At 40.4% G+C, this 26,878-nt stretch overlaps 1 protein-coding gene across 1 annotated transcript in view; it reads right to left on the bottom strand.

The window, feature by feature from the left end:
• Positions 1–26,878, bottom strand: part of ptprsa (protein tyrosine phosphatase receptor type Sa) — a 155,880-nt gene that overhangs the window by 78,821 nt on the left and 50,181 nt on the right. The window contains exon 5 of the mRNA XM_059340375.1: positions 7,443–7,553. Within this exon, the coding sequence (XP_059196358.1) occupies positions 7,443–7,553 (111 nt within the window). The remainder of the gene's footprint in view (positions 1–7,442; positions 7,554–26,878) is intronic.

Below are 26,878 nucleotides of genomic sequence, written 5' to 3'. Positions count from 1 at the left end.
CTTCATATGGAACATATTTGCATTACTAGTCAATTATGTTCATTGTGAAAATCAAACATGGATGGAGACCTTCTGCAGCCGCTTTTGGGCTTTTGATTTATCTTTCTCTGCACTACTCTACATGCATCCTCTAAGTCTCATAATTCATTGTTAATGTCAATTATGTTACTACCTTGGGCAAGACACGACCTGACCTTGAGGGCAAAAACTTCATTGCTGACCTTTGAGAAAATGCTCTTTTGTGGTACACAAACTCGCACACTGATTCGGCATAAAAGATAACGAGAAAAAATTGCAGATTCAAAGAGTCTGTTGAAAAAAAAAAAAAGAAGCCAAATTTCAATATATTTAAGTAAAAATGCCTCCATTAGGAGCACACTTGGCTGCAAAAAATTAGTGAAAAACAAGAATCATAACCTGTTCTGCCCTGATCTGACTCTACAAAAATGAAATTAAACAACGGGACGCATGACCTTTCGGTTGAGATATCATGCTTTGTCTCATCGTGACAGGTATAATTGGATAGTTAGAAAGTCCAAATGGGAGTGTTCTAAAAAAACATGTTGAACTGGACAAAAGGCAAAATAGGCCCTTTTAGGTACAGAAAATATACCTCTGCATTCTAATTTGTAAAAAAAAAAGAAAAAAAAAAGCCTTACTTAACAACAAAGGGCAGCCCATTCCTCACACAGACATGCATGGGTGTGGCTATGGCATGAGTGACATATAAAGGTGCACCCCCATCCACTTGGGCAGACACCAGGGAACCAATACAATCCAAAAATGTCACCCAAGCCCATCCAAGCATGCCATTCATTTCCAAATATAGCATTATTCCAGACACACACAAATTAAATAAAAGGAAATAAATCAAACTGAACAATTCCACAAAAAGAACTAAGTCCGAACAGCATAGACAGTACCAGAGTGCAGCTGTGTTCAACAAAGAGGTGTGCATCAATACTATTAGATGTTTTTCAGCTATGATTTGTCTCTGCTTGAATTTTGCCTCCAATCCAAAAGAATGGTGAAAACTGAAAATGGCATTGGGTCTGTTCTTCTTTTTTTTCTCTCTTTTTTATTTTATTTTTATTTTTTTTAGGGGAAATGTCCAATCAAAGTGTGTCTGATGGTGCTCTTCTCTCCCTGGGGCTCAGGTCAGCCAATGGACCGGGAGCTGAATTGGCTGAGTGAATGAGGTTTCCCCACAGGAAGATGTCTCTGTTCACCTTTTAGTACCTACACTGTCAGGGCAATGTGGGAATTAACACCAGCCACCTGCCAAATGCTGGTAACTTTTGGCTGTGGCCTGTCAGTGAAATCTGAAATAATACAAATCACTGAGCCAATAGACAAAAACTAACTCTCATTGCAAGGGGGCTCACACAGATGATGAAAGTTGGGGGTGACTGTACCTGTCAACAGCATGCACAGTGTGTCTGACGTAAATAAATTTGGTCTTTGGTTACAACAGAAGATCAAAAGCTCAAGGTCAGTTTATGCTAGAGCACATTACACTACAACAATAAATCTTATAATCCAGCAGGAATGTTAGGGACCAACATTTACTGGTGTCTAAATGTCAGAATCACATGCAAATGAGTCATTATCTATAGGCCTGTATGCCATGAGTGAATGGTTAACTGGGAATGTACCTGTGACATGCCAATGGTCTGGTAAGCTATCAAAAGCTGTGTATGTGTGTTGCTATGCTACCCTTAGTGCAAGTGAAACAAAGAAAATAAAGAATCCCAATTGCATGGACAGGCTCCTCATTCACAGAGACCAGGAGCCCAGCCGGCCCATTTGGAATTAAGAGATAATAAAACAAACATATACCTTTCATTTGGACTACTAACAACATATAATCTTGTTTCAAGCCCCAATGTGGAGAGAAAGACAAGAAGCCTCACAGTGGACGAGGTGAAAAGCAGTCGAGAGAGAACGCCAGAGTACTGCACTAACTCTAATAGTGGGCGGTGTTGTGGAGGGATTTGTGCCAAAAAAACAGAGGTCAGAAGGTGGACATTATCGGCCATTTTGGTGAGGCAGTTTTTGCTGCCCCAAAATGAAGGGGGAAGCCAAAATAATGTGCAGCCTTTAGTGTCACCTTGAAGCTGAGATTACACCCTCTTGCTGCCTGAGGACACAGGCGCAGTATGGAGATCCTTTAGTCACACTTGCTGGGTGAGGCCTACGGCATTTACATATAAGCCGCGGGGGTCGGCCTGAATTAACATACCTTGGCTGCGCCAATGCTAAACAGTCACTATCGGTGGCTCATCAAAATGGAAATTATTACCTAAAGGAAACTGACAGGAATCATGGCAGGGGTATCTAATAATAGCAAGCAGCGGATTGAGGGGATTTCAGAGTGTATCACTTCTTTCTATTGTCTTACAGGTAGATGACATGCAGCAAAATGATAACGCAAGCATGTCCCCTCACTGTCGTGATCCTTAAGTGAATATTATCAGTCAGATTGTGAAAGGGAGTGTATTCATACATTTGTATAAGAATAAAAGGGGTAATGGAACTTTTGTTTTGTATGACAAATGAATGCACTTCAAATGGCAACATGATTTTTTTTGAAGGGTGGATATTAACTTCAGGACTCCTTGAGACAAACATCTAATAGAGATGGCAGGATTTTTGCTTTGGCCAGTGAGAACATAAGGTGTAATCTAGCTTTCTTTCCCAACGTTACACACAAATGCATAGCAGGACATGCAAGCACATTCAAAATCAGGCAGATACCATTGTAGGAGGGCAAACATGCACATGCGTACATCACAGCGCAGTCTTTCTGCATCAGTGTTATTCTTCAGACTTACAATAAGATATAAAGGCTTAATAGACTTTGTCAGGCTTTCATTATTCTCCATTTCTTACAGTGGGATGGTGCCGTACGTTGTGGACACTATTATGTGGAGTGCGGCAATGACTGATTATTGACTGGCGGCTTTAACAGACTCAACTGTTACAATTACTGATAGAAAGTCTTTTGATAGTCATTTGGTGCGTAGAGGTGTTGGAATTCAATCCCTCATTTGTGTCGGAGATAACTGCTAGATCAGAAGGGATGATTATACATATTTGTCTAATGACTTGCCCTAAGGACAAATGATGTGGCTGGTGCAATGGAAAGAAATATATCAGCTATCCTCAGCATCTTTGAAAAGGAAAACACTGGCTAAAATCTTTTGAAGGAGTTTCACTAACTAATATTTTGGAGCTTTAGTGCGGCTCGTATAAAGTCTTGATAAGCAAAAAGCAGGAAAGTGAGGTATGGAAAGGAAAAGACAGATTCAAAATTCCAAAGCTGTCAACAGCAGAAGACTTAAACAGGTACATTTGGTGCAGCGTGTTGCTGGGAAAACATATGTACTCCTTTGGATGAGTAACAACTGCCGAAGCACGGGAATTAATTTGTTTGCCATTGGAGCAGTCGTCATTTCCAATACGACTTCGGATACTTTACAGGGATCAGTCTAATCTCCTGGAGATCAGCACACTTTGACAGCCGCACATACAAATACTCCCACTCTCAGAGGAGACTGACAGGGGTGAAAGTGTATTATCTTTTCTATCTGAATGAATGATATGCCTGATTTGCCCAGACATGTTGAACCGCATGTAATACAAGCCAAAAACCATGGTTCCTTTCCAAAAATATGTATCTGATGTATTCAGAAGACTACTGGAGGCATAAAGTTTGCAGGCAAGCAGCAGCAGGTGACACGAGATTCAGTATAGATTTGATTTAGTTGGATATATCTGGTGCACACGCTGACATTTAGGTGGAACATCTTAGGAGAAAGTTGGTGCAAAGCCAATTGCATATAAATCAGTAAATGCTGCTTTCATTGACCATCAATTCATTTAACACTTTCTTCTCATTCTTGTACAGTATGAATGGTTAAAGAAACAATTTCCTTGTTGCGGTCCAGTTTGAGAATCATCATTACTTTTGTCACATCAGCCTGAAAATCAATTCTATTCTGTTCGAGGGAAGGAGGGCTTTTGAATAATAAATTATAATTTGATTGAGTGTCATGACTGCGAGGGAACACAAACAGCAGTCACTCAGCAAAACCAATCACATCTAGCTGCTGCCATTTGAAACTAAAAGTATCTCTGAGCACCCGCTAAGCAACAGCGAATGTGATGTCGAAGTCATTATATTGTTATTGATCCACACGACACTGTAAATGGCATCCCTTAATGGCTGCCTGAAATCACCATGGAACCCAATCAGGCCCAATCAGGTCTAATTTTTTCAGTAATGGATGGCTATAAACAAGATGACAGGAACACTGGCTGTATACACACTTATTATTTCATTCGGCATTTGCATTTGCACTCCGAGAGTCAAGAAGCAGAGCAGCATCATTGTGAAAAAGAAACACAAATCTCACAAACAAAGTAACCACAAAAAGACAAACATTTTGAACGGAAAAGTAACTTCAGGAACAGAACTGAAACCAAAGGAAAACACACAAACACAACACCATAATCACAACACAAAAAATGAAACTAAATAAAGGAAAGCCAACAAATCAGGTTGAATCAGGGAAAACACTTGTTGAGAAACCAAAGGAAGATAAGGAAACAATTGAACAAAACACAGGGAATGCAGAAAGAAAAAAAGACCAACACGGCCAAAGGGATTTTGTACAGGCATGCAAGCGCAGTTACATTCTCCCATCATGCAACAGGTTCTGTTATTTCCACGTGCTGGGTTTCCATGACAACACGTGCAAGAAAGCCTTTAGGTGCAGAAGCAATACGAAAGGATGCAAAACGAGAAAAGGCCCCACAATGCAAACATAAAAGTAAATTAACAAGACCCGAGCTAATCGGGTTTGCTTTCATCATTTCTTCCTTGGAAATAAAGAAACATTTCTTTCATAATCATTTAGCAGTTTGGATTAACTGATTAGTATTTATTCAAATTAGTAATTAATCGAGCTCTGTAATAGGCAAATACAGCTAAAATTTTTCATTTTTTTTTTCAAATGTGGGTTAAAAAAAGTAAAAAAGAAAAAACACACCAACCTTCTCGAAGCTCTGAGGGATGTAAAGGGGTTGATGCAGAACACAATGACATGAGGAGAAGAGAAAAATAGGGGAAACACAGAGAGAGTAAAAAAAGCCACCTCAAGGTGTTTAGCTGCAGCTACATTTCCCTTTTCTTTAATCTTTTTTTTCCTCCTTTTCCCTTGTCCCTGCTATCAGTGACACCCGTCTTTAAGTACACTTGCCTGCCCCCCCACCCTCTTAAATAAACTTTGAACCAAAACAATCAGATACACCCCAGTGGCCGCACTGTCGCCTGGTAAGAAAAAAAATAGTGAGGCGCCACTGGAGTCAAATCAAGCGTACCATACTCATAATTCAAAATTTCACAAGCTCCTTATAGCCACAAGGAGAGGCTCCTGTGGTGGCTGTATTTGCTTTTGTTAGAGAAGGAAACCAAATAAAGAGAAAATAAAGAAAAACTAATGAGAGATTGAAAATAAAAAAAGACACAGTTTGGGCTGAAATTAGCAGCTGCAGTTCAAGACGGTTACAGTAAAATGTTGTGAGAAGCCAATCAGTAGCACTGTCACTAGGATTTCTGCTTGGTAAGTTAGCCCAATTTCCCCCTGGTACAGTACGCCCCAGATAAAATTTAGGATTGTGATATTGTTGGGTTTTTTTGTCTGAAATTGATCCCCACCACAGCTGCTAATCTCGAGTGCATTTCGCTTTGTGAACAAAACATAGTCAACATCAAGTATCAGAATTGATTGACAAAAGTTAACTGAAAACAGACAAAGGTTGACACCATCAAGGCATAACAAGTGTGTTACATAGTGTGGAAGTACCTGGCTAATTATGACCGTTGTGTAGGCTTTTAAGAGCATGCTGATGGTGTTTATGGAGATTGCATGAATTGTTGGAAATGATATCAGGGTATAGCTGTGTGTTTTTGACCAAAGAAAGGACTAAATATCCCTGTGCTGTGTCAACAAAGCGTTCCCATTATTGATATTTAATGAATCGTATAGAGCTCTTCACTGCAATTTGCCACGAACCTTTTAACTTCTACAATGGTGTACGTGGAAAAAGTGGATAGCTACTTGACATTAAGTGTCACTGCATCACGGTGGAGACAGCATGAGCCTCCAGGATGAATGCTGGCAAGAAGAGACACTAATCTTGATGAACCATTTTTTACCTTCTACTGCTCACGGTTGAATTTGTCTTCCCTATGCTGCTACTTCACAGGGTATGATAATAGCAATAATAATGAAAAAGCAGCTCCCTGACCCATTTTATAATGTCAGGGTAGTGAATTATTTATTGGGAACAAAGTTATTTGGTACACAGCAGAGGGAACAAACTGAGTAGATACCGAGGCATCTTTATTTAATATGCACAATATAAATAATACATGTCGAAAATGCATCTGCTTCAATTTATCAGAGCTCCCTCAACAGGGATTCATTGTCATTTAGCATTAGTGGTAGAGGCTTGGCTTTTGTCTTCATTGTTTCCTATGAAACTCAACGTTCTCTGTGACTGATTGTTTTTCATATCTTCACTTTGCTGGAACATGCAAGCCAAAATTACTGCTGACTGTAAAAGACTTTAAAGATAATACCCCAAAGCAGAAACAGGGGAATACTATGGATTTATGCTCCAGAACACCATGAAGAATAAGTAGAGAAACTGGACTATTTATAATCAATGCGATAGAGTTTCTTTTTTTATGATATAATACAGAGCAGCTGATTGTATGAAGAGTCCTTTTCTATTAATTCACCACAAGGAAATCCTTTTTTAACCCCCAAATCTGGAGAAGGAGAAGGGGTTGAGATTTTGATTGGTAGGCATTAATACCTCGCCGCCCAATCAAAATCAAGACTTACCGTTGTGCTCCTGTACCTGAAAAAAGCTAATCAAAAAGAAGTCCCTTCCGACTCTTTTTGGGTTCCATAACTTTGACGGAGGGGAGACATTTTATCGGGCACACAGTTACAGGTAAAAGGCGTCTTACAACTGATAAAGTAAAGACATACGGCTTGTTGTGCTACACATTTCCTTCCGAGCGAGTAGGGGAGGGCATTCAAAGACAAAATGGAGCATAACATCATAACAGAGAAGAACATTAGTTGGTCAATTATAGTTTTACATTTGGAAGTTTCAGTGCATATGAAATTACATTTGTGGGCAGGCAATACTATCAATGCTAAAAGATTTATATTACTCGGGTAATGCTATTTTGCAAAATACATTTTGTGCAAATACAGCTGGGCTAGAATGGAAGCAATTATCATTTGTTAAGCTCAACAGTAATGCCACTTAAAGCTGAGCTGCACTGTTTAGACATTTTAGTTAGAATGGGTGGGTGTTTTTATTTTTTGGCCTGACTCTGGGGCCGGGTTGCTCCCTACCTCGCACATAAAGGTTAGCAGGGGACGAGTAGCGCACGCCTTCCACATTAGACGCCACGCACTCGTACTTCCCCTGGTCCGTCTCCTCGCTGTTCTCGATCTGCAAGGCACCTGGGAAATACAACATGCGACAAAGACAAGAGGGGAGGGGGGAGAGAGAACAAGAGAGAAAGAAAGAAAGAAAGCAGGGAGCATGTGATTAGTCCATTTGTCAGTGACAGTGCATGAAGGAGTCAGACAATCTTCTTAATGCAATGTTTCTTGAATTTCTCAGGACCATTTTGTCAACAACTGTTTCTCTCTGCAATGCTAATGCAGATTACCATGGCGAACTGGGTTCCTCTCCAGCCTTAGCCATCCGCGAAAAAAAAAGAGAGGGTGAATTAAATAAATAAAAATGGACTGAATCAGTCACACTAAATTTGTAGCTAGCAACGTTGGTGTATGCAACTCATGTAAGAGATGAGATCTCCTTAAAAGACTGCAATAAGGACAAAGCAATGATGTAAGTATGATGAAAGGGAGGCCTAATGGAGAAGGGTGTTGAGATGGTCCTGTAAAAAGAGTGAAAGAGTGAGACTAACAAATCGCCCTTTGCATAGCACTCACCAAGGGAGAGTGTGTGTGTGTGTGTTGGGGGAAGGGGGGTCATGGGAAAATATCCAGACATGTAGTTCATGTCCAAATGAACACTGGCATGGTGCATAATGCAGAGGCTCAGCTTCTCTGTCATTAAACCACTCCAACAATCATGTGTTAACTGCTTGTCAGAATTAAAGACACATTTAATCCTTACATTATATATTGTAAATATTTAAGGAGTGATATATTATATTCATAAGGGCTGATATACTAGCTGCCATTGTGATCGGGTTGTTTTTAATTATTGGTGTCATCCAAATGGCAACCTCCAGGTATGAAGAGTGCCCAAAACCAGCATTCTTTCTAATGGCCAGCAGGGGGCGACCCCATTGGTTGCAATCTGCAATCTGTTTGTATAAAAGTATATGAGAAAATCTTACTTGTCACTCACTTATTATCTTAGAACACAATTTCAAATGAGTTTATGGTCTCATATGATAGATTCAAGTCTTTTTACCTACAGCATGATGTTCATTTTCTAAATTATTTACCAATTAGAGTAAAATAGACGATAAGGCAGGCTATGCTTAAAGGCGAGGCTACATTCTGATTGACAGGTCACAACCACGGCACACTGTGTGTTTTCATCTTACAACTTTGACCCTTTCACTTTAAAGTTAACCAAGCTAGCTAGGACTAGCATTAGCTTGTAACTTAAGGCCCCTGATCCATTCTGAGCATGCTCTGGTTCCAAAAAACCAAGACAGTGATGGCCAAGAATCCAATCTGGAGGGTTTAATGGTAGTACACAAACCAATGGGGGACATCACTGTGGCTACATACACTATGTTTGGTAACACTTTACAATAACCATAATTTATAAATGATAAACAGATTATTATAGATTTGTAAACCATATATAGGCCATTTAGAATGAAAAATACACCATTTATTAATGTTTAACAAACTACATTATTTATAAATGGCAAATAGATGGTATGATAATGTAAGTGTATAGTTACTTTACCATTAACAAACAATTAAATTAAAATTAATAGTTTGTCAATAGTTTTAGTTGCACTCAATTTAACAGTTCTAACACCATTAAGTATGTTAATGATTTTGAAATGATTCATATACCTTTAAGAAATTGGTTGAAAACATTTAAAGATTAAATATGTAAATGGTTAATAATTGGTCTATGAACCATCTATAAACACTACTTAGTTGGTTATTGTAAAGTGTTACCCTATGTTTTAGTCAATGGTATTTTCTTTGACTTCATGTGTTTTGTTTTAATTACTCTGAAGTCCTCCTCCTACCTTCTCGACATATTCTCATAGGTTTTTATGAACCCTTAAGGCTTCTGTGCTTCCAACTGACTGTATATTTTATCACATCTGATTTTTTATCCTCTTATTTGTGCAAAGAAACTCATCCTAAAAGCTCAGCAGCACCACTGAAGGGGTGTGGGGGGGACAGAGGAGGGAGGTGAAACAACGGGCGTCAGATCATTCCTCGTTAGAGCGCTGTTGACGGCACTTCCTGATGATATCATTAGGGCTTCTGGCTGGCTCAGCAGACAGATTGCAGCCCAGGCCTCCCTGACAAACACAGCACCATCGCTCGTTAGCGTTTAGCCAGGAAGCATCAATACGCCAGCCGCTGCCCAGGATGCTTTGTAATATACCATAACCTACTCCATCACATCAGCAAGCGAAGTGAACACAATGTTGTACAAAGCTGCTATTCTGGAACATTGGTCTAATAACACTTTTCAGCTGTGCCACAAATGAGACCATCGATCCTGCTTAATTATAAAGATTAGTCACGCTTCCACCTTGGCCACGGCCTAATACTCTAAGAGTATTTTACACCTTGGTGTCAGTACATAGATATCTACTCTAGGAAAATAAAACAGACCTCAAGCTAGAACAATCTATACTCCATTTTCTTCTTCTCTTTATTTCCCTCTAGAGCTCAGATCTTCCCCCAGAGGGAGCTGTTCCTGGCACGCAGCTCATCAACCAAATGAAAACGTCTACCTGCAGAGTGCAGGTGGTGGAGTCTTCTCTGCGTTTATGCAGGGATCTGATTTGGATGTGTTTGATGTGTGCTTGGAACAGCAAATGCCAGCCTGGTGGCAGGTGGCTTGGAATGTGCTCAGAAGCCTACCGCCTCAACACCGGGGAGACCACAAAGTAAGGACTGTGTGAAGTTCAACTCCAGGTGGACAGTTCCAGAAAGCTCTGCCAGCGGCTCGTCAGCCTAAGTCCCTGTGCTGAATTCTAAAATCTTTGGAAGGCTGAAGTTGAAGTTTCAATGCTTCATAAATAGTAATGCTGAAGGGCTTGTGGTAGGCCACAGCTCTCTGTTTTGTTGACTGCTACTAAAAAGGTAAATCAGAATAAAATGTTCTATATTTCATTTCATTCTGTGCACGCCAACAGCTGAAGGTCTGCACATCCAAACGCTTCCAACTAATACAAATGTCTCTATCTGAAAATAATATTCAACAAATGTCATCAGAAGGTCAACAAAACACAACCACCAACATGCAGAGGGTGACAGATAATGAGCCAAACAAAATTAATTGAGAGCCAATTAAAACCAACATTGGCGGCTGCAAATTGCACCTCCTGGCGAAAGAGAGAAAGCGAGACGGAGAGAAAAATAGAGGAGTGTTTGAGGGGATGGAGGGAGTTTCATCTGTTCCTCTCCATCTTTGGTGGAGGCTCCTCACTAGGTGGCTTTATCTTTTGTTTCCAAGCCCCTACTGGCTTCATTACATATTCTAGCTATTATTTAGTTGAGCTGTGAAGAACACATAAAGACTCCTTCCACTGGCAGAACAAAGAGAGAGGGAGAACGAGTGAAGTAGGAAAAAAGCAAGGAAGAAAAAGGCAGGGAGGGAAAGCAAGAAGGAGAGAGACAAAGGGAGCAAGAGATGTAGAGGGAAAGAGATTTATTCTTATTCATTTATCATATTTCTAATTTTCTGAGTTAAACTTGTCTATTTCTTATTCTGTCTTCAAATTGAAACCCCCAAGTTTGACTCTAAAGACGTTACCCAGACGTTATTTTCCCCCCACATAAAAATCATTTTAATGGATCTTAAACTGGATTAACATTGAAAAATGAATAACAACAACAACAACAACTGCAAAATACTGATGAATTTAATTGCACACACTGGTAAAATTAGATCTGTGTGAACAAATGTTTGATGAAGGAAGCCCAGAAGGAGAGCGACAGAAAAGGTAAGAGAGAGAGAAAGATGGAGAGCAAAAGAGAAATCACAACTTCATTCTATTTTGAGAGGCTTTATGCTTCTCTCTCCGTCAGATTCACACATAGTGAAGATGCAATATCCCGCTGGTGTTACATGTGTTGTGTCTACTTTGTCATTTTCACTTTCCACTAATCCCAATTTTGTCCCAAAAACTACAATTAAGTTAATTTAAATGCATATATTACATTAATGTCTAGCATGAGCTGCACCCTTTTAAATGCCTTTCAGTTTAGGTGAACAGACACTCAGTTTAAAGTCTGATAATAGGAGTATTTAAAGAACTGGAAGGGTTTTTAACACACCAATCCAAACAAACCATGTTTGATGTCCTATCTCCAACAGCAGCATGCACGTGCATATGTGCACACAAAACAAACTCCACCCTTTGAAAACTCTTGTCACCAGCATGTGTCTCTTCCCTACCATTTCCTTTTGTCTTTTTTTTTTTTTTTAATATGACTACACTCTCTGTGTTTTGCATAATTGCACTCGGTCTACCCTGCCAGCCTGTGGCTCACCAGAGCCCGAGTGGCCATTGGCATTTTTTTTTGTCTTTTATCAAGAATAGAGGAAACACAAGAAATGAAATAAATGAGGAAAATTATCTTCCGCAAGCACAATGAAAACCACGTACCAAGTCTGTTAACACAATGGGAATTTAGTGATAAAGACTTGGCTGGTGACAAACAGCAATTTACGGTGTGCTTATGAACTAAGTCCTATATGGGGCCTAATAGCGTGTTCTCTCTCTTCAGCTATGAAGTTTTATCACTACTAACAAGTTTGTTTTTTCGCCTGATGTCATTAGAAAACATGAAAGACAGTTTATGACAGTTGCTGCTTGCCAGGACAAGATCAATAAAAAGCATTGCTTGTTTTACTTTTTATGATATCAGCACAGTTTGACTGTGTCAACTAATTGTTTAACCCTTGTGTAACATTCTGTATACTGCCCTTTTCTTAACGGTTCAAAACGATCTGCCTTTGTTTAACCGAAAAAGCAGCAAAATTCTATTTTAACTCCCAAAATTACACTTACAGACAACCTTTTATTCACCACAAACCGTAAATATAGGGTTTACTCTTCACACTTCAGAAGGAAAAAACAACAGTCTTGATTTTTTTTGGGAACACGATTTTATAATTGTACAAACTAAATTAAAAAATACTAGTATTAACCAATTTTAGACCCGTTGTCCACAAGGTCAAGAAACAATAAATATATGAATAAACAAATTAATGCCTGCCAATCTGGGTCGGTATTTGTGGTTTTTGTGGCATGGAAAGGATTTTCTTTTAGGTCAAAAATGACCCTGAGACCGTCTTTGTGGCGGTGTACAGCTTTCATAAACATATAAGCAAAGCAATGTTTTACTATTTCTAATGTTAGGGTCACTTTAGCAAAAATATTCTAATTTAAATTTCCTTCTTTAAAGGAGGTTTTCTCTGTGGGTAAATATAGTGGCCTGTCATTTGTACCTGTAGCCCTATAGGGCACTCATTGAAATACTTGAAAATTGAGAATGTCAACCCTAGTGTAATTGGAGGATATTATAAGACTTTTACTTTTGTGACTTTTTTTTTTTTTTTCATTTTTATGTTGCATATCAAAGAAAACGGAGTTATTATCATTATTATATTATTATTGTACTGAATAGTCAGATGCCATGGTGTAACTATCTGTAACGGTAGCATGGTTAGCTGATTAGCCAGGAGAAATCCATGTGGTTCTACGACCTCATGGAGAGCAGGGGACCCCATTTTGGATGTCCGATGAAGTTACCAAATATACACATATTGGTACAGCAGTACTGCATATTTTATTACATTGTAACTATTGCAATTACTAAGTGAGAACTACTTTTTTTGCTCAAGGACACTTAAAAAAGGACACATGACTGTGAGCTGTTTTGGGTATTGAACCTTGGACCTCCACTTACAGGCCACCCCAGCAAATACTGCCCCTGCTGAGTAATAATTCATGTTTTTCTGGGTCAGAGGAGAAAAGATTGGTGCCATTTTTCCCCCGACTGTCTTATTCCATGATGTGTGTTACACCATTAGGATCCAAAACAAGAAAAAAAACAGTTGAGTCCCTGATAATAATGACTTCACTTCCATGTGGACCAATTAGTCTCCATCTCAGTCAAAGTGACCCTCCCCGCTCACCAACACGCACAGCCTCCAGTCTCCACTGCTGTACCCACTCCTGGCTGTCGTGCAGCATGTTCCCTGCCTTCATCCATTCGATAAAGAGGGCTGTAATGGGCAGGGGTCTGGGACATTTGTCCCAGCCGTGACAGCTGCCCTGGTTAACAGCGCTGCTTGCTGCAGGCTGATCTGATGAGGAGCGTTGAGGTGCCAAGGTGTGATAACAAAGAAGACCGCCTGGGCAGAGTTCAACAAATACATGTTTTTGAAGGCCAATTCAGATTGTGGGACAGACAGTCTCGTACCAAAGCTGTTTAGAGTGGACATTTTGTGCCAGTAGTCTTCATTACATTAAAATGTCATGTTTTTCTTGCCAAAATAGGGAAACTGAGATGCTTTGCTACATTTAAACTATGACAGTTCTTTGTGGGATTTCTTTAGCGATAAACAAGCAGGAAACAATTTCAGAGAATGTCTAATTTTTGAGAAAATATCAATACTGACAAGCCCATATATAGATCAAGTTTTAGTTTTTGTCTAGGCTGTTGCAGACGGGAAAATGACAAAAGTGTAATGATGGGGAAAGTGTCAGAAAAAAAGAGACAGAAAGAGATGGGCTGAGAGAGCCTCATTTATGAGAGGTGCAGTGTGCAAAAGAGAGACAGAGAGAGAAAGAGGAAAACAACCAGAGAGGGCTAGGAGAAGAGTTGAATAGACAGACAAGCACAGAAAAACAGAAGGACAGATGAGGGGATAAAAGAAAAGCAAGGAGGGGCAAGCATGGATGATTAATTTCAGAAAGTGCCTGAAGCCGCGGTCTACCCACCCCCGTTGCTGCTTTGTAGCAGCTTTGCCATGTGTACCCCCCCAGTCCCATTTGTGTAATTCAATTAGTGTGCTCCAGCGGGCCTTGATTGATTTGTTTAGGCGATCAACAAAATGGCTGGCCAAGTCTCACTCTTTCTTTTCCCTCCCTCTTGCTCCTTCCGCAGCCCACTCAGGCCTGGCGGTGGCACACTGTTCTTTTCATCATTTTATCTCTCATTTTCAGTTCATGTCTCTCATTAGTCTCTCATTTCTCATCTCCTCTCCTGTCGCTCCCCTCGCTACCCTCTTATCCCAACACTGCTCACTAAAGCTCTACTACAGTGCAATTAAAACCCCAAATTAGCACCTTACTGGATAAGTGGATAGACACTCAAAATAATAACCTTTTCCACTACATGAATTACACTCACTAAAGGGCACGGAAAAGTGCAGGGTACGATACCTTAAGCACAAGCAGCAACTGGAATTCATACACTTCACACCGTGTTTGCATATCAACATCATCATTTTCACATTATGTATACATATTAGAAGCCTAGTAGTAGCCCACTTCACTGCCTGGTGCATTTTTTGCAAGTTTTGCTAAAGCTAGTTCAGAACGGTTCCAACTACTGTTACTGTTGTATTGCTGGACATCAGATCAACACAACGACATGCAGGAAAGTTACAGATTTCTGTTGCACAATACAGAAGACAGCTAGTCTGGACACACCCTCATCCCTCCGTCTCCCTTCCTTCTGCCTGTATCCTGTCACTCAGGTACGCTCTGCCACCACACCAAGGTCATTATACTGTGATCGCACCAGCATGTGGTCCCACGTGTGACGCCATTGTTGTCAGCGCCCATCTGCTGGCTTGTAACGCTCGCATGAAATCAGTAATGAAGCAGGTAGGGAGTCCACCTACCTTTCTACCTACAGTTACCTCAAGGCCAGCACCTGGGTGGCCTTGAATGGAAATTAATTCATATTTTGGGAATCCGTTCTTTCCCATGAAGCTGTGACGCTGATTAATGTGACGCAAACAATTGTTGTGTTAACTGTACTGCCCTACAAAGTCTAATTGCAGTAACTACACAAAGGGTAAAACTGAGAAAAGCTGCTTTAAAGTGTTTTAACTGGCCAGCCAAATGGGTTATAGGAAGGTAAGTGATATGACCCCTATATCTATATGTCTTGATGATGTAGTTTTTGTGCTCAAAAATCATGATGATTTAATTGAATTTTGACCCCAAAAATGTAGTTAGTGCACTCTGGTTTAGCATTGATGTAAAAGCTTCTAATAGTAATGCAAAGAGTGGGTGGAGTAACTACAATGTTGTTGTCTTCTTTCAGCTTTTGTATTTTGTTTTCAGTAAATAAACATTTTCAAATTGATTTTGTTATAAGTGTATTTAATAGTATTTAACAACTCTATCTAACGATTTGTGCATTTTAGACTTAATAGTATAAAGTAATGTTTTATTTTAGTCTTAATATAATTGTATCTCCCTTTTTTTCTGGATTTTGTAATTACTGATTTTTTTTAATATCATAATTTCTCTTAAATGAAGCAAAATTAAAATCTAAAACTTTGTCAGACATAAAGGAGTTCATTTTTAGTTATAACTCAATTTTGACCAAAAATGTAATTACAGCAGTTAGGATTTTCCCACGTCTTTTCCTAAAAGAAGTGGGCCTTCTGCTAACCCAGCTTTGATATCTCCCTACCAAGTAAATAATTTTAACTCTAGCATGGCTAAAGTCTTACAATACTGAAAGAAGACAGTATGTTTCCTATAGTAACACAACTTTTTCTTATGTGAACTATGAAATGTCTCGAGGCTCTGTCTCTTTCAGCCACCTTCCCCTGGAATAACCTCCTTATTCGCATCAGAAGTCTAACTCAGCTCTGGCCCTTAAATCCAAATTTAAAACTCATCTTTTTGGCCTAACTTTCAGTTAGTTGCTGGTTTTTTGATTACTTCAGGCCTTGTACCTATTACGCTTATCCTTCCGGCGGCTCAGTCTCAATGAATCTATTAAGCCTCGTACTTAAAGTCCGTGTTTGCACTGCTGAAGAGAATACTTTCTGAGAACCACTGTATCTCCTTCCCTCTGTTTGTTTGCTGTCCCAAAAGCACATGAGTATTCAACCTGTGTGCCTAGCTTTCTCTCTCTCTTATCCCTCATCCTCTCCTCCTTGTCCTCTCTTTTTTCACTCAGGCGTCTCTGCTGGACCATTGCCCGTCCCACCACCTCGCTCTCTTCACTGGCTGATGCCGTGTCCTTTTGTCTCACACTCTGTTGTGTGCATGTTGTCTTGTCCCTCTCTATTTGTGCGTTTGTGTCCTTTCCCCTATCTGTGCAAATGGTGTGCTTTGTATCCTGTACAGATTGTTAAAGCCCCTTGAGGCATATTTGTGATTTGTTACAGGCGCTATATAAATAAAATTGACTTGACTTGACACGGAGTGCCATAAAATGACAGCAGAAGGACAAGTGATGTGTAATCTAGAGAAATGCTTTTGGAAAGTCATTTTTTTAAATGAAAGTCTGCATTAGTGTGGACCTGCACCTCTGCAAACAAACCATTGGTGCCCTTCTTAGACACCTTGATCTCAATTACATTTGCATCTCCCTCCACATCCTATAGTCTTCTTTTTCTTTCTGTATGAGCAGCATAGATCCCTGACGGTGAGTCAGTGTCAGCATGCGGTAACGCGGTAGGGAGAACCTGCCTTTTTCAGTCCGCTTATCTTATTATGCAAATGCAGAGTTCATAAGTCACGCTTGCTTTTGTTCGCCACAATATGATTTATGAGACCTTCTTATTCAAACAAAGCAAAAGAGGGAGGGCTGGGTTTAGCTATGCAATGGTCATGAGTGGGGGCTTTAAAGGAATGAAGGGTGTGAATTTAGTCGAAAACCTCAGGTGTGAAAACATGCTTCTGATTAGAGGTTCCTGTCACGTACGGATTGTATGAAATGACTGAGGATGGAGACCCTTAATGTCGCCGTAGGAACTCTATCGCCAAATGAATCAGCAGCTCTGCTGTACCGTACTGTAATCGTGAAACTAAAAGCATTTATCTTGTCCCCATGAATACAGGGACATACATGGCAAACTGAGATATTCACTTACCTGCTCAGCCTGTGGAACAAAAGCGTTTTACACAAATCAACAATCACAATGAATCAACTGGGAGAGAACGCTTCAGCAACAAAGCCTGGCGGATAATTACAAGTGAAAGTTAAATTGTCCGGAGAAACAAAAAAATTAGAGAGGATTTTGTTTTTGACAAAGCTATCGTGTAATTTGTCAGCATCACACTGCTTTACCTCTTACCTTTCCCACATTGATATCCTCCTGTTCATCCTCTGACACTGTAAGAGCTGCTGGTGGTATAATAAAAGATATACATGTTGCCTTTTTTGAAACTGCACACAGTGGCCTCGTTATTTTTTTCCTTTATAAATTGTTGTGCTTCACAGTAACGGGGAGGAAGAGAATTAAATCAAACGTAATTTATGCTGGCTTTTTCCCTGACATACCATGAGTATCTCCAGCTAGAACTCATTAAAGTGATGGCGGTGTATTAATATACAGAATGTGGCTATTGCTCTGGTGGTGGACAGAACGATGTGGAGGATACCAAAGCAGAGAAGAAAGAAGGTGGTCGCTAAAATTGTGTTTGAGTTTACAGCAGCCTGGCCCGATCAACAAGCAAGGCCCCCATCGCCCGCCTGACCACTTCCCAACGCCGACCCCCACCCTCAAGCCCCATGTCCGTGTCCAAACAATTTAAATGTCAGAGGCACAGAGCAAACAGCCGACTTGTATTACCCCTCACCATCCCTCCCCCTCAGCTTTTAACCTTCTCAGTCCTGTATCATAACCAGTTGGAACAGTGGCGGACTCAGACAGTTTGAAGGGCAGGGGCGAAAAAATAAAAAGGGCACATTCTGCACAACATTTGGCCCCACCAACACCCAAAAAGCTCTGATGCATCATGTATGATGAAATAGACCTCATCCTTTATTACAATTAGCATTAAGTTAAAGGAGATCCAGATCAAAGTAATTAATGATATGGTATTGACAATTCAAACCCTTGAACCAAACCATGTAGGGGGGTCCGGGGGCATGCCCCCCCAGGAGAAAATTTGTACATTTTTAAGTAAAATGCATCAATCTAATCCACTTTTTCAGCTAAATGAGAGCAAACACCTCACATAACATTTTTCACAGTTGGGTGATACTGTATTATAGAATCTTTATTGATATCCTAATGTGACTTTTATTAATCACTGCAGATCATTTTCTTCACTGGGATTCTTTTTCTCTCTTTTGCAAGGGCACTTTATCGTGCTTTTCTATTACGGGTTCAGGCAGACTAGTAATCTGCTTTTTGCTTCGTTATCCATTGCTGATTTTAGTACCACTTGATGTAGCTGTTCGTCATAGCGACGCCACATGAAAGCAACGCCTCTTTTGCATTCCCCGTTCGTCTGCTACCAAAGAGAGGCACCATGGCACCAGAAGGGCACTAAAAGGGCACTTATTAAGGCACATTATCAAGTTTTTTTGCTCTAGAGGGCACATAATGTTTTGTATGAAGGGCCACCCTAGAGGGCACCCAATCATTTTTCTGCATGTGTAAAGGGCAGCCAATAAGGCACTTCCTCTCGTTTTCACCACTCTAGAGGGCACTTTAGCGCATTCTTTCAACCATGGAGGCACGAGGGGGGGCGGCTGCCCCTCCTGCCCCCCCCTCTGAGTCCGCCACTGAGCTGGAAACACCATTTGAAATGCTCAGTAGTTTCCTGACACTGATGACGTGGAACAGATACACAAACACAGAACGTCCACAGCGGTGGGTGATGACATGGCAGTGACAGTGTGAAACACATATGACCACGCTCACAAAACAGTTTGTACACAGAGCCCAAACACAGATGACATATTAATGTTAGTGGAAATAGAAAAAGATTGTCATTTTTTGGAAGACGAAAAAGCCACATGATATTCTCAGTATTACGTCAGCTGGGTTAGGAGTTAGGAGCGGTTATGTCTGGTTTAATGTAAGTTAAAGTGTTTTCTTTTTCCTTTTTTTCATTGCATTAAACATCTTACCTCGAATCGGGGTACCCTCTGGAGGAGACACAAAAACGAAGACACAACATCAGTTTAGTTCAGCGTTAATGTTAGTAATAGTTAGAGGAGTTATTTGGGTTGGAAGGTGGATCACTGGAACTAGATTATCAAACCATTAGGCAGTCTCTTTTAGAGATGGGTGTTTTTTTCTTAGAAAAAAAGATAAAAGAGTGCCTCTTATTGCTGATATCACAAAGGAAAAGGGAGTTTTATATGACTGGCACACTCCATTGCCTTATTGTTCTTTATTTCTCCCCTACTTGCCTTAGACATATGAAGACAGGAAGCACAATGCTTCATGGTCAGACCTGAAGAACCTCAAGGTCTTGACATGCATTTCATCATGGCTCCAACTCCAGGTGCAAATGCAGAGCAAGACCTTCAGTTCACATGGATAGCTCCAGTGGAAAAAGCTTTTTCCTGGCCAACTGACCTTATATAAAAGGTCAGTAAAACAAGTTAGGGGTGCCACTTTTTATATCTACATTAGTATGGAACAAACTTGCTGAGGGAGGAGCGGAGTCTCTGCTGAACTAGAATTTCAGGCTGCACCTTCAGGCAGCAGCAAGTTAAATCAAACAGATTGAAGTTCTTATTTATCCTACAAGTCGTAAACCTGCTTTACTGTGACAGATAGACTCTTCACCTCAAGCTTCATCCCTCCTCCCCAGTCATTCAATCTCTTGCCTCTTTCTTTTGTTTCATTTTACGAAGACTTGTATGATTCCCTATTCTTTGTTTATTGTGAGTCTGTATTGTGTTACATGCCTGACTGCAAGCCAAATGTCCCATTAGGGACAATAAAATATTGAGCTTGTCCAGTCAGTGGCTGGTGGGCTTTTTAACGTAGCCCGAGTTGTTGCTGTGATGTAAAATGCGTCCCTTTAAGGCAGAGCTTTGGGTGCGGGTAGGAGGAGGCAGCTTAACTTCAGTGTCCTCTCTGCCAAGCATTAAACTGTCCTTCCGCTCTTGGCCTTTTTTCTCCATTGTTTTCTGACAGTTTTTCCTAATTCCTTTTTCTTCATCTGTTTTATTTATTATGTGTCTCGGTTTTTCCCACAGCTCCCTCCCTCCTGCCTTTCTCTTACTCTCCCTCACTAAATCTATGGATGACTCATGGCAAGAACATGCCCTTGGCCATCCGTTGAGAGTTTCAGCAGGGTGGTACCAAGCCAGGGGAGGTGCCCTACTTAGCATGGATGGCCTGCAGGCACGGAGCTGAGGGTCAAGGGCACGGACTGCCCATTGAGCCTAACACTACACGGCTGGTCCTTGTGTGTGTGTGTGCAAGCATTCATGCAAGTTCCATACAAAATATGACAGCCACTCTACCAAACTAGCTAAGGCAAAAATACCTTCCATCATTACACCAGGTTTCTGTTGCATATCTGAGGCTGGGTTTGAGTTGGCAGCAGGCAGTCCAGACATTCTTCTCCCCAGCAGCATATTTCAGTTCCTCCTGGGGATCCCGAGGTGTTCCCAGTCCAGATGAGATATACAAAAAATCCACTGTGTTCTGGCTTTACCCTGGGGACTCCTACCAGTCAATCCCTTAACAAAGAAGACGCCCAGGAGGCATCCTGATGAGATGCTCAAACCACCTCAACTGGTTGCCCTTCAGTGTAACGGAGTAGCAACTCTACTTTGTGCATTCTTGACATATCCGAGCTCCTTACCCTATTTATAAAGCTTCCATTTATACTCCAAATCAGATGTGTTCATGGACCGCTTGGGACACCATGGATGTGTAGTAAAAGTTTGGTTAGCGTATGCTGCCCTATAAGTCTAACTGCAGTAACTACGCAGGCGGCTGTGGCTCAGTTGGTAGAGCGGGTTGCCCAGCTATTGGAGGGTTGGTGGTTTGATCCCTGACCATGGCAGCCTACATGTTGAAGTATCCTTGAGCAAGATACTGAACCCCAAATTGCTCCCCATGCTGCGTTCATCGGTGTGAGAATGAATTCCCGATGGTGGCAGGTGGCACTGTTTAGGGTAGCCTCTGCCACCAATATCAATGTATGGGTGAATGAGCGCAGTCTGTAGTGTAAAGCACTTTGAGTGGTGGCAAAGCGACTAGAAAAGCGATATATAAGTGCAGGTCCATTTAACAAAAGGTAAAACTGATAAAAACTGCTTTAAAGTTTTTTAATGTTTTTTAACCTGGCCAGCCAAATGGGTTATGTAAAAGGTTCTTATAGTGATGCAAAACCAGTGAAGTAATTACTAATGCTGTTGTCTTCTTTCATATTTTATATTTAGTTTTCAGGTGAATAAACAATTGATTTTATATAAATGTATTTAAAAGTGTTTAACAACTCTATTCAAAGATTTGTGTATTTTAGACTTATTATAAAGAAATGTTATATTTTAGTATTAATATCATTCCTGTCTCACTCATTTTATCTCACTTTTTTACTTAATCACTAACTAGATAATAATTTCCCTTATAATTTATATTTTTTGTATGTTTAAATTAGTATATATATCCGAAGCAGACTGTGGTAAGTGCAATTACTGCTTGGTTTTGAGTTGGATTTTGTGGTTTTTATATAATAATTTCTCTGAATTAAAGCAAAATTGAAATCTAAAACTTTGTCACAAGATAAAACAGACATCAAGGAGTTCATTTTTAGTTATTACTCAATTTCGACCAAAAATGTAGTTACTGCAGGTAGGCTTTGTAGGGCAGAATAGTTCTAGCTGCTTGGACGACACATGCATCACATGCAAAGTAGATTGCAATGCCACCGCTTGTCATGTTCACAATAAACTAGCAGTAGCTGATGAGGAAATGTATGTCACATGGACCCTAGTGGAGCCTTGCATACTTACAGATATAACTTAATGGTAAGGCCCAGCATCCTAAAGAGGAAATTTAGGCTTCTTGTGCTCCCGATCTCCCAAAAATCATGACCATAAGTGAGGGAAGGAACACGGATTGACTGGTTAACTAGAGCTTTGCCCTCTGGCTCATCTCCCTCTGCATTACTGCTGATGTCCTACCAATCTGCTTGTCGATCTCCTCAACAACTCTCACAGTTAAAAAAATCAAATAAAATCAAGAGAACCTGGAGTTTAAGTGGTGCCAGTAATTTCCATATCCTACACACTACATTAAGGGGTGTGGGCGGCTGGGCAGGTGGATGAAATATTCACTGCCTTATGATCGCATCGTTGTTCCAGATCTGCATACAGAGGCGTCCTTTGTGATACCAGCAGGTAGGAGGCAATCAATGAGTTTGAAGTTCTGCCTGGTTTACAATGAACCCAGGTGGTTTTATTTCCATTCTTTAGAGTTGCTGTGCACTGTGTTGTACTGTGTTTATGTATACATCTTAAAATATGTCCATAATTGTATACCATTATGGACATATTGTTAGGATTTAAACAAAAGCATGGATTTATGTTATTATACTGGATCTTCATACTCCACTGCCATTAACAATCCATTAATTTAAAATGATTACATTTGATAAATTTATTTATAATAGATTTCCACATTGTTTGAGGAAAGTAGAAAATGTCTTTAAAAATCACATTTATTCTCAGCTATTCCCACAGTTAAAGTGGATAGATTTTGAGGTAGTTCAGAGTCATTGAAAAACCAGGCAAAACAACATTAAACACAATCATTTCCGCAATTATTTTGGAGACCACATAATCATCGATAATCACAAGACAAAGGACAATAGGGCTCTGGGAATGTTACATTGTTAAAAAGTTAGAGTTTGATTAAAGGCTGCAGAAGCTGTTGGTTTATTTTGCTTTAGCTGTGATGAAATTTTAGTTGGGGGTTAGGAGGTTTCTAGTTAAAGGTTAGGTGAGGTTAAGGTCAAAGTTAGGTTGAGGTTAGGATAAGGTTAAGGTTAATAAAGCAGGTTTATAAAGGACAAGGTCATCACATGTGGACCTTATAAAGGCCTGGGCAACAAAGGATGGACGCAAAGAGAGAGGGAAGTAATAAGGAGGAAGAGGGACAAGAGGTTGTTCAGTTCAAAGGAATTTGTTCCACCAAAAGAAAATATATAGAAAAAAATAGAAAAAAATGAGGAGGTCATTGGAACTTATAACTAATATTTGAATGATAAAGCAGCACTGGGGGATAACAATAAAACTTCAGACAGACTGGGTTTAGAGTGGCCAGGCTGTATTCAATTACAATGGCAAATCCACCTGTACAGCTGACACACAACCTAATGGCCATAAGCTCCCCTTCTTAGGTTTGGTCAGCCAGGGGTTGATCAGCTTACAGTGACAGTGACCTAAAACTACCTCAACAGGCCGCTGACCCACTCGCATTACCAAATGTGGCATTATTTGCTCCACAGAACAGCCCAGCTGTTTAGTTAAACAACCCTCTCAATATATTAAAAATATCATTGAAGGATGTAGTCTGGCCAAAGGCAATCTGGCCAGAGATGTTGTCCATCTGCGTATGAGGCGGATGGGGTTGCGTGATTGGCCGATTGTCAGAGCCTGACCACCCTCCAGAGGGCGTCTGGCTGACCTTCTCTTCAACACAGACACCCGTCTGGGGTCCTGGTGGTGTCTCAGCAGGTCTCAGGGAAAACTTGGCTCTTGTTACCACATCTGCAGAGCTCCTGGCCACTCCCTGCCGAGCAGCTTTGATGCCAACAAATGTGAGCATTTTCTTACACATTTCAGATGAAGCAGAATAGAAGTTGGCATGAATTAACATTGGAATACACATAAATCTGTACCATCCAATGCCAGGTCATGATTTTAAACCTGTATATTTAAAAGGACCTTAATCTTTATGAATATGCACTCCTGCTGATCCTCTCACTGTCTCGCCTGCCTCTGGTTAATCTGTTCTGGCTGACAAGGCCAGTGAGGGCCTGGGGTCTGCAGCCACAGGGACTTGGGCAGAAATGTCAGGCTCCCTCCACACCTCTAGAGGAGCTCCTCAGGGGAGCCTGACGCAAATATCACTGCCCCGCCAGCACAGCATGGTCTGGCTCATGAAGAACGACTAAACCAGCTAGGAAGCTATTTAACAAACAAGTGCGGGATGCTCTATCTTCTAATATATATATATATTAGGGGTGGGCGATATGGCCCTAAAAGAATATCATGATATTGCAGGCTATTTTTGCGATAACGATATTCTTGACGATATTAGGAATTACTTAAAAATATATAGAAAATATGTTTTTTTTTTAGTCTGTATAAATAATTAAAAATCTAAAATGTAGTTTGAAGTGCAAATCTAAACAGTTGCCAAATACAAAATTTTTTACTCTTGACTCGAGTATGAGCAAATAATAAAAATAACCATTTTGGGGTTCCGGGGGCATATTTTAATCACATTTTGTAAAGGAGAATAAAGGTTATTCTATGTTTTATTTAAGGCATCTTATTTTGACAGTCTTCTTGTAAATTCTGTGGTGGATTCTCTTAACACACTGTGCTCTTATTTTGAAAGCTGCATGTGTTTAGCGACAGGGAGTAAGTAGCTTTTTGTGATTAAAACAACTTTAACCACTACATCAAGAAATAGGAACGTTGCCAATATCATGATATGCATTTTTTTTAGCCATAAAAAAAATATACCGATATTATCGTGAAGGATACGATATAGCACACCCGTAATATATATATATATATATTCAAAATTATTCTTGCAATGTTGTCTTTTCTTTTCGGCAGGAATAAGACGGATCAGTGTGCACATTTCAACTTAAGATGGAGTGAAGATCAAATGAGAAAGGTAGGGGGATTCATTTGCAGGAGCTGGAGACTGAGTATGTTTTTCGTACTCCACTTCCCCTGTCCTTTTTCTGCTCCCCCGTCTCTTCCCAGAAGTCTTGATTTTACCATCCTCTATGGGAAAGCATCCATCAGAGTTACCCCCTGAGGCTTCAGAGTGTGCCTGAAGCAAAAGAGCAAACAGGTAGCCCTCAAAATTGTCAACAGCAATCTGATCAACAGAAGAAGCTGAAAAAAACCCATTCAAAGACTACCACAAAAACTTTGATCTTTGTCCTTTTTTTTTATTTTTGAAAAAAAACAACAACCCTGAAATGACTAAATGCCAAATCCTGTAGACCCAAGATGGCTACTCAAAGTGCTGAGGACACAAGAAGATGGCAACCTGGAGGGCTTGAGCAAGCAGGCCTTTTTCTCATCAGTATAAATCCTGCCTGGCTGCTGAATGAGCTTTCCAGCAAAAAGGCTACAGAAAAAAGGCAAGAGCTAACATTACCTTATGAGAGCCTTGCTATTGAAACAAGGGAAAGTAATTTCCTTTTCTGCCCTCCTACATACACAAATAGTTTGACCTGTTGGTAAAATACACCCAGCTTAAAATGGCTGGCTATATTTTTGCAAGTAGTTCAAAAAGTCAGGAGGAGTATAAAATGTGGCCAAATGTAACTATCAGTTGAGCCCTCGCCCTCTAGCATGGGCAATAGAGCCTAAGCTGGAGATTTGTAAGCCAGTGGGGATGAGGGCCAAATTGGCAAGAGAAGAAAACGCTCTCTTGAGAAAATATTTGGCCAAGACCAGAGGGTCGACCCAGCCCATGTGTGGGATTGGAGGGTTCAGCCATACAACGGTCCTGCAGTAACCTTCACCTGGAAAGAACTCAAGATTCTTTCAGCCCCTTTCAGTACTCGCTGCACTTTCCAAGGTTATTTTTGGGCAGCAGAGTTGTTATTGTGATCAGTTAAGTTTGACTGTTTACACCTCAGTATAATACAACAGTGTGAAAGTGAAATAAAGAGTTTAGTATATGTCTCACCAAGAAGACAAAAATACTGTAGGCTATGACTGCACAGGAATAATTGTCTTGGATTCAAGCAGAGTCCAATTATTTCCTCAAAGCCTGCTGTCTCGCAACACAGCAGAGAGAAGGAACTAAACATGACAGGAGGCATCAGCAGTGTAAAATCTGGATAATATGGTCACGGTAAAAAGTACATAAGGTACATAACAGCTACTTCCAAGGTAACCTTGCACACGGTACTTATGACGTCAAATAGTCCAGTAAAGTTGATGCAGAAAAGGTGGTTAAACTGAGCAACACAAGTCTCTATGTATATTAGCATTAAAAGGGAAGCAGGATGTTCCCTCAGAAGACTTGCTCAGCGAGTCTTTCCCATATAAATAAAACTGAGCTGCTTTAAGGTGGACTGTGGTGCCTTCTGTAACCACCTCCCCAACTCGTGCTACTGCTTGTCCTTGATTTGCCTTTTTTAAGTTCCAGTGTGGGGGAAAAGTAGGCAGAAGGAGTGCGGGCGAAACAATAGTAAAAGTTAACATAAATAGAAACAGAACATAGGGAACAAGTGGTAAAAGAGGACAAGGGTGAGGGGAAAGCAGGGGGATGCATGCATTTTGGAAAGTAGTTTAAATATGCCATCTGCTTCAAGGAGAGTGGGTGGGCTTTCTGGGCTTTGCAAAGACACTTACCAAAGGTTTCTGAA

This window comes from Centropristis striata, chromosome 9 (assembly GCF_030273125.1).
Source record: "Centropristis striata isolate RG_2023a ecotype Rhode Island chromosome 9, C.striata_1.0, whole genome shotgun sequence".
NCBI lineage: Eukaryota > Metazoa > Chordata > Actinopteri > Perciformes > Serranidae > Centropristis > Centropristis striata.
Note: the sequence above shows the minus strand (reverse complement) of the source record. Positions and strands in the feature narration are given on the sequence as shown.